The sequence below is a fragment of the Ipomoea triloba genome, chromosome 6 (assembly GCF_003576645.1).
Source record: "Ipomoea triloba cultivar NCNSP0323 chromosome 6, ASM357664v1".
NCBI classification, from domain to species: Eukaryota; Viridiplantae; Streptophyta; class Magnoliopsida; order Solanales; family Convolvulaceae; genus Ipomoea; species Ipomoea triloba.
The window spans coordinates 20,444,234-20,452,504 of NC_044921.1; the positions used below are offsets into that span (position 1 = coordinate 20,444,234).

General features: G+C 34.8%; 2 protein-coding genes across 2 annotated transcripts; both read left to right on the forward strand.

The window, feature by feature from the left end:
* The first annotated feature begins 305 nt into the window (after nt 1–305).
* Nucleotides 306–4,087, forward strand: LOC116023061 (uncharacterized protein At1g51745-like). Its single transcript, XM_031264017.1, has 3 exons — nt 306–766; nt 958–1,760; nt 2,819–4,087. Exons 1-3 carry the CDS (start codon nt 576–578, stop codon nt 3,841–3,843), a joined length of 2,019 nt encoding a protein of 672 aa, XP_031119877.1. The 5' UTR covers nt 306–575; the 3' UTR covers nt 3,844–4,087.
* Nucleotides 4,088–6,316: 2,229 nt separating this feature from the next.
* LOC116021747 (60S ribosomal protein L28-1-like) lies at nt 6,317–7,958 on the forward strand. Its single transcript, XM_031262219.1, has 4 exons — nt 6,317–6,415; nt 6,509–6,658; nt 6,941–7,101; nt 7,561–7,958. Exons 2-4 carry the CDS (start codon nt 6,511–6,513, stop codon nt 7,678–7,680), a joined length of 429 nt encoding a protein of 142 aa, XP_031118079.1. The 5' UTR covers nt 6,317–6,415; nt 6,509–6,510; the 3' UTR covers nt 7,681–7,958.
* Nucleotides 7,959–8,271: the final 313 nt, after the last annotated feature.

The window sequence follows — 8,271 nt, forward strand, 5'->3', positions numbered from 1 at the left end:
CTCATGTGTTAGCTAGAGCAACGACTTCTCATTTTGGTGCTCGTTATTGGTTTTCTTCTATTCCTGATTGTATTCAGCATTTGCTTTTTAATGATTAATATATCTCGTTTGTTTGATTAAAAAAAAAAAAAGAAAAAAAAACGCCCTTACCTTTGGATGGGAGAAAATAAATAGAAAAATGGGTTTCATATATTTTTGCAAAATATGGGAAGTGTTGCACAAAAACCCCCAATCTTTCCATAAATTTATTTTCAGTTGTCATGTCATGTTATACCCATATATCTGTCTTTCTTTCCCAAATCCCATGAACCTTTCATAAAATAATTATAGAATTTGTGGACTTTAATTATTTGTGGTTTTCATTTCCCCCCCTTGCGTGGGTTTGGCATGGGGTTTTAGATTTTATTGGAAGTACTTGTATTTTACTATTGTTTACGAAAAGGTATCTGCATTTTTCTCCAAAAAGCAGGCCGCCCAAGTTGTTTTGCTCCCGTGTGCTGCTGTTGATATTGAATTTTTGAAGAATTTTTAGTTTCTTTCATCGAAATCATCATACCATTGGTTGAATTAGAGGCATGGGAAGTTCTGGGGAGTGCAGAGCTAAATCCATTGACGTTCCGGCGGGCGGGTTGGTTTGGGTCCGCCGGCGAAATGGACAGTGGTGGCCGGGCCAAATCTTGGGCCCGGAAGAGTTGCCCGAGGGAAGTTCGGTTTCTGGGAGATCTGGAACTCCAGTTAAACTCCTTGGATTAAAGGATACATGTATGTAAGTGTTTACCCTACCTTTTTGCTCTTTAATTCAATACAATATTTTCTCTGTTGTAATCCTTTATTTAATTATCTTCTTTTTTTTTTTGTGTTGTCTGGTTTTTCTTTTACAATTCTTTATTGGTTGCAATTATCATTTTTAGAATTGAAAAACATTTGTGAGGAAGTTTGTACTGATGGATGTTTCAGAGACTGGCATAATCTTGAGAATTCTAAGCGAGTTAGGGCTTTTCGTTGTGGGGAGTATGATAAGTGCATTGAGAAGGCTTTGTTAGTTGCAGCTAGTGGTTCTAGGAAGGCAGTGAAATATAACCGCAGAGAAGATGCCATTCTTCATGCTCTTGAGATTGAAAGAAGTTCTTTGGGATTAGATAAGCAAAATGGAGGGCAAAATCTTATTGGAGAGTTACCTGCTTCGTCCCGAGAAGGAAGTGAAAATGTGAATGGGGATTATTGTATCTCTGAAGATAATTCAAGTTCAAAACCGAAATTATCTCACTCTAGTGTATCCTTTGAGGGGACAAATTGTAGGGTGCAGGGGCAGCAAAAGACCCCAAATGATTCAGAAGATGATGGAATTGAAGGCGCTCAACGTATGAAAGGTCTTGATGACCTGGGGATGGGTGTGGTGCAATCGGCGAAAAGAAAGAGATCTCAGGTGGTGCGCATTAATGAGTGTCTGAAAAAGAAAAGCCGCTGTCGTCCCTTGACGAAGGTTTTGCAGAGTACAACCATGTTATCGGTTCCTATTATGTGTGAAGAAGTTCCTAGTCCTATTGGAGCAGCTCTTGACAAAGCCCCCAATGGCAAGGCGATGGTAATTAATAATAAATCAAACAGTGCAGGCGCATTATGTGAAAATGGAACATCATCTAATGCATCTGGGGACTCTTGTGGTAAATGCAAGCGGGAGAATGAGATATCAGAAACTTTGGAGTTTGCTGAGAGTGATTATTCAAGGAGGTTGTTTGATGTTCCTTTCTTTGCGGAAGGTAATTATAACTATAAATGACACTTATAGTATTTTCCAATTATGTACCAAAAGAAAATACTTGGTTTGGTAGGCCATTCGCTTGTTTTGTATTTCACTTTTTGCTGTTTATTTTAGAAAATTTTTGTTCCCTCTTGGTTGTTTACCAAAATTCCCTTTACTAAATTTTGCTAAGGTGGTCTTCTTAACCTTCTCACGTGATAGTTTACAGTAACTTTTTAGGAGATTTTTTTGGAAATGAGATGACTGACCGTCTAAAAGTTGTTTGGCCATACCCCCCCCCCCACCCTCCCTTTCTCTTTATTGATGGTTATATGTATAGAGCAATATAATATTTTGATTGATAGAATACTGTTTGTATAAATGATTCCCCTTTTCTGTTATTTGACTCGTTGGTGATGTCTTCAGATGTTTGAACATATTTAATCGTGTTCTTTATTCGTACTAGTGAATATTTAGTATGAGGTGCACTTTTGTCTTCTTTTTATAGATTATGGCCCTGTTTGGTAAATGGCTGTTAGCTGATTGAGTTAGAAGATATAATTAATTGATAATATTAGCTGATTGTAGAAAAATGTTTGGTAAATTAGTTGTTAGCTGATAGCTGATGACTGTTTGGTATAATTTCTTTTCTCAAAAGGCTAATTGAAAAGGTTGCTTTGAGTAACCTTTTGAAATTTAGTATTTTGGAGTTACAACAAGCTTATTAACCAAATATTTATATTGATTTTTTAACCAAGTCAAACAACTAATAATGATCAAATAGGCCAAAATTGGCTGATAGGTTAATTATTTACCAAACAGGGCCTATATAAAACTAACTTTTCCCAGCTTTTTTCAAAAAATTCTGTCCCTTTAGTTTCAGTTGCATTATCAAATCATGTTGATGCTTTCTACATGACACTTATCCTTTACAGAGATTAGTATTTCTTATAAACCTCTTAATCAATTTCATGGAAAGATTATTTTCTACTTGAGTTTTATTGTTGTCCACTATGTGTGGCCGACCGTCATATGTATCGTGGTCATACTTATGCTGTGTGTTTGTTTCGCCATCAGGCTCATCCCCGATTGTACCCTGTGCTTCTCAGAAAGGTGAGGTCAGTGCTGGAGCACCATCCAGCGAAAGTGGTCAAGTTGAAACCATGTCTTGTGGAGGTGGTGAGCATAATGAGTTGGGTTGTACCAATTTAGGTAATGCAAACATCCTTGATAGTGGACCGAGGATGGGGAAGGAGACTTCGAAGTGGCAATCAAAAGGAAAAAGAAACTTTCGGCAATCAAGTAAAAGGGTAGATTCAGGGAATGCCATGGACACGAGCAATGAATCCGATGCATGCTTGGCAGGTATGGATCAAGATGCATTCGCTCCTGGTCAGAAAGTTCATTGCAAAAATAGCCCTCACAAAGAATCTCAAATGAAGGGACCAACTGCTGATTTGCCTATTCCGCGAAGATCACTGCCTTATCGCCTGTCTCGTTTTGTGGTTAACCCTAAGTATGAATCACCCGATTTCTCTCTTAGGCACCACGTTACTGATTCTTCATTGACTGACGTTAAAGTGGAGGTGAAATCCTGCTACCGCACACGCCATATCCCTTACATTTCATTAATGAGCAAATTAAATGGCCAGCCTATCACAGGTCACCGACTTGCTGTTGAAGTTCTAGACGATGGCTTCTGTGATCAGCTGCTCGTGAGCGCTGCTGAATGCTATAGCAACTGTCACGACTTGGATGATGATTCTGCTCCAAAAGGTGTCGATATGGTCAACAAAACGAAACCAAGTTTTGGTGGTAGGGTTCCTGCAAAGCACATCAGACTTCAACCTCGCGCCTCGCCAACCAAGTCATCAAAATCAAAAAAAGAAGGCATGCTCTCGAAGAAGGTTCGTAAGTTGTCTTCATTGACTGGTCCTCGCAAGCAAAATCGAGCGAAGAACCCCACAGTACAACAGCTTAGAGGCCCCGCAAATCCCGCAATCACATGCGTTCCCTTGAAAGTGGTGTTCAGTAGAATTAAAGCCGCGCTTAACAGTTCAATACAACCAGCCCACCGCCTTATCGCACCCAGCATTGGTTGAATCTTCTTTCTTGGATTGAGCTTAGGTTTTGTGTGAAAGTTTAGTTGTGTAGGTGGCTTAGTATAGTATACCTGTTTCAAATGAAACATGGAGCTCCGTCGCTTTTGCAGTGTACATAAAAATTTAAGGTTGGCTACTTAGCTGAAGGTGTAAAGAACAGTGATTTGATGTTGGGTTTTTGGTGATGTTTTAATAACTCTGATGTTCTTTAGTTTTTGCTATTAGACATGGAACTGAGTTTATATTTGCTTTCTCCTTCTCCATAATGTGGACCTTTTGCAAATGGTTTTTGAGTTCTATTCTTACCATAGTCCATACCACTGGTGAAATTTGAATTTTATCCTATTATACTGGTCAAATGTTACTTATTTTGTTGAATAAATGATCACATGTTCAATGAGAAAAGGGTAGTAAAATTTACAAAGGGGAAAAAAATAATATAAATAATCAATGCATCATAAATAAAGAATAAAATGTAAAATCAGACACAATTTGTAATTTACAAGTAATTATATTTAACTATTGCCAAGATTTGTCATGAACCTATACATATTGTCTTACATTTCTCCAAATTGGAGAATTTGACAGGTAAACATGTTTTCCAAGAGATTATCGGGTGCAACATTATCCACACAACTATGTAAATCATAAATAAAAAATATATTATTGTATACTATCAAATAATGTGCATTCAATACACAAATAATGTACTTTTAATATATTAAAAATATACATTCTATTTAGATAAAATACATTATTTAAATACTAAAATTGCATTTGATAGACAAGTAATCTACTTTTAGTATCCAAATCTACTATACTAATAAGAGCCAAAGAAAGTTAGGCCTAAAATGGGTAGAAAAAATGGCGGTCAAACTATTTAATCAAATAGATGGTTTAGATGAATTATTTAATCAAATAGATGGTTAAGATAATTCAGATTAATATTATTAATAGAGATTACCTAATTTAACCTTACTTTTATGATTATCCGTTAAGTTTTCCGTTAAATATTATCTTCTCCGTTAATATTCCGTTAACTTTTAACTTACCCATTAATTTCTATAAGAAAGGTTTTAGGTTCGAACCCCATCTCAATCAAATTTGACATATATAATTAAGTTTCTCACTCTATTTTACTCTTATTAAATTAAATAAATTAGTAGCTACAACAAAAAATGATATATATGTATTTCTTTAATTTAGAATTATGTGTCTACAATACCTTTATTTGAAAAAATTATTCATTATCAAAAAATTAAATTAAATAAGATTAAATAATTTCATTAGTTATATTGTCTTTGTTTTCTCTCATGCAAAGATTATTTACATTCAAATTTATCAATTGATATTCATTACATTGTCCGTTATCTTATTTTTACAATATCTTGTAATTAAATATCAAAGTTATAGTACAAAATAATTTTATATATTTATTTACCACGTATTTTATTAATACTATGAAAAAAAATTTTAAAATAATTTGAAGCTAATTATATTAACTACTTGGGGATTGGTTGACAAAGAGAGTACTCAAATAATAACCCAACAAATTGAAGCGGAATCACTCTATTTTACTCTTATTTAATTAAATAAATTAGTAGTTAACCAAAAAATGATACATATGTATTTCTTTAATACCATGAAAAAAATAAAAAAGAATAGCTTGAAACCAATCATATTAACTACTTGGGGATTTGTTGACAATGAAAGTACTTAAATAACCCATTACCCAGCAAATTGAAACGAGAAACTATCTTTTACGGAGTAATATCTTTGGAATACATAATATTTTAAATTTTTATTAATTAATTTAATCTTTTCTCTTAAACTAGAGATTTCTTTATCGACAATAACTCATCCAACAATAATCGTTGAACCAAATGAACGCCAAGCAGAACACCTAAAGGAAAGTTCATAGCTCCTATATCATAATCTCATTGCATGATGTTCTCATCTATGCTACCAACAATAACCGAATTGCAAATAACACACTACCAACAAAAAGGAAGAGAACAAATAGTAAAGATGAAGACAATGACAATGTTACTCAAAAGAGAATTAAGAACATTTAGAAAAATTCAAATTAAAAGTAATATTTATTTAGACTATCATTTTTAGACCAAATATTTAGACTATCGATTTACAATGTTGCAAACATTTATTTTAGTAATAATTATAATGAATTTTCTATATTATCTTGGATTGATATACTTTGAGTTAGATATTTAAATAAAAAAAATCGACATATAAACTTCTCCTATATAATATTGCATTGATATACTTTGAAATATTTATTTAAATATAAACATTGGGCATTAACCCATTCGCGTATAAAACTAGTAGTGTAATCATTTGCCTGAAAGTAACAAGGCAAATGCACCCAAACTCATCATTAACCCGACCCGACGCCGCGTTCGGTTCACGGATGACCCGGGTCGGACCTTTTTTCGCATAGGGTAGGGTTTAAACAACTCACTATATAAGCAATATTTTCTCGTCTCCCATTTCGACCCTTTCGCACTCTTAGTAGCACAGGAGCAAAACCCTAGCAGTCTCCTTTTCTCTATCGGTAAATTTTCACGGTCACTGTTATGTGTGCCTGTGCATTGTTGTCACATGCTTGCTATTATCTGATTTGTTTTTCTGTTTGTTGAATTTGCAGAAATGGCTATAGTGCCGGGGCAGCTCGTGTGGGAGATCGTGAAGAAGAACAATTGTTTCTTAGTCAAGGAGTTCGGTAATGGCACCGCCGGTGTTGTCTTCAGCAAAGAGCCCAACAATCTCTTCAATCTTCACTCCTACAAGCACTCCGGTTAGTCAGAAACATGTAGTTTTAATTTTGATTGTTTCTTCCATTCTTCTGCTTGCATTTATGAAAGTTCAAATTGGGTTTATTTTTGTTGCTTAGACAGTATAACACGAAATAACTTGCGTTTCATAGCAAATCACGGATATCTGTAGGTTTTGAGATTGGAAATCACATAGCTGTCTAGATTTACGTGCATTGAGCTTTGTTATGTTTAATTGTATATTTAATGCTTTCATACACTTGCTAAAGTGCTGTGGTCTGTTTGTTGTTGGCATCGGTTAACAGGATTAGCAAACAAGAAGACTGTGACCATACAAGGGGGTAAAGATCAATCTGTGCTTCTTGCTACAACCAAGACCAAGAAGCAGAGCAAGCCTGCTAAGTTGCATAACAAGTCTGTCATGAAGAAGGAATTCCGCCGCATGGCCAAGGCTGTTACCAATCAGGTATGTGTTAGATCTTGCTCAAGTTGATAGTACACATTTTAAGACTTTTCTATGAACTATTTAATTGCTTGTTCCATAAGTATCAGAGAGGCAGCTATTGGCCCCAGTCTGATGTGGTTAAATTGTGAAAATGCCTGTAAAATTACTCCTATATTTAGATTAGATAATTCATGTTGTCTTCTTCATCTTGTTGTGTATATTAAAGTGATGTATATTGTAGGATTTTATCTCCCCATCTGTAGCTGTCTATTTTAACTTTATTCAGATCATGGCATAATTTGTCTCACACACATCAATGAAAAAATCATGAGCATGGACTCTCACAATGTAGTGAATTTTTGATTGAAATCAAAATGTCTAGTCAAATTTTTTTTTATTGAAATTGATTATTGTTTTACCATTGAAGTTAAATGGAGCTTGCAATATTGTTCTCTTCTAATAGCATGCTATCAAATGCAGGTTGCTGACAACTATTACAGACCAGACTTGAAGAAAGCAGCTCTTGCAAGGTTGTCTGCTGTAAACAGAAGCCTTAAGGTTGCAAAATCTGGTGTGAAGAAGAGGAATAGGCAGGCTTAAGCAGTGCAGTGTTTCCTTGTTGTCTCTACATCATCCTGGTTTCCAGTTTCTTATTTTGCTTGTCTTTTCTCTTTAATTTCTTGGATGTTGAGACACTTTTTATTTATCAGTTTTTGGACAAAAATTGCATTGTAGTTGAGCTGATACTAGTGTCTATTTTTATTGAGTTGTTGCACCAGAAAGTTGCCGTTATGCCCATTATAACTATAATTGTATTTCAGCTATCAGATCTTGTTTACCAGATGAAATGAGTTATGCTTGATGCATTGATTAATGAAGTGACAAATGCAACTTGCCACAGGGCAACTCCTGTTGAGTTAGTTAGTCGGACAATTGATCTGGTTAGCCTTGTTGAGTTAGTTAGTCGGACAATTGATCTGGTTAGCCTTTTTAAATTAGACTTCTAGTAGAAGTTGTTTGTTAGCCTTTTTGGTTTGAGTCAGGTTGCTATGTGTAGTATAAACTTGGGCAATTTGCTTGCATGCGTCAATGTTGAATTTGATAGCTGATTAAATTGTATTCTAAATGGGTGTTCATAAGTTTGAATTCTGGTATATAACAGATATTACCTTATAAGTTGTAAAAAATCGT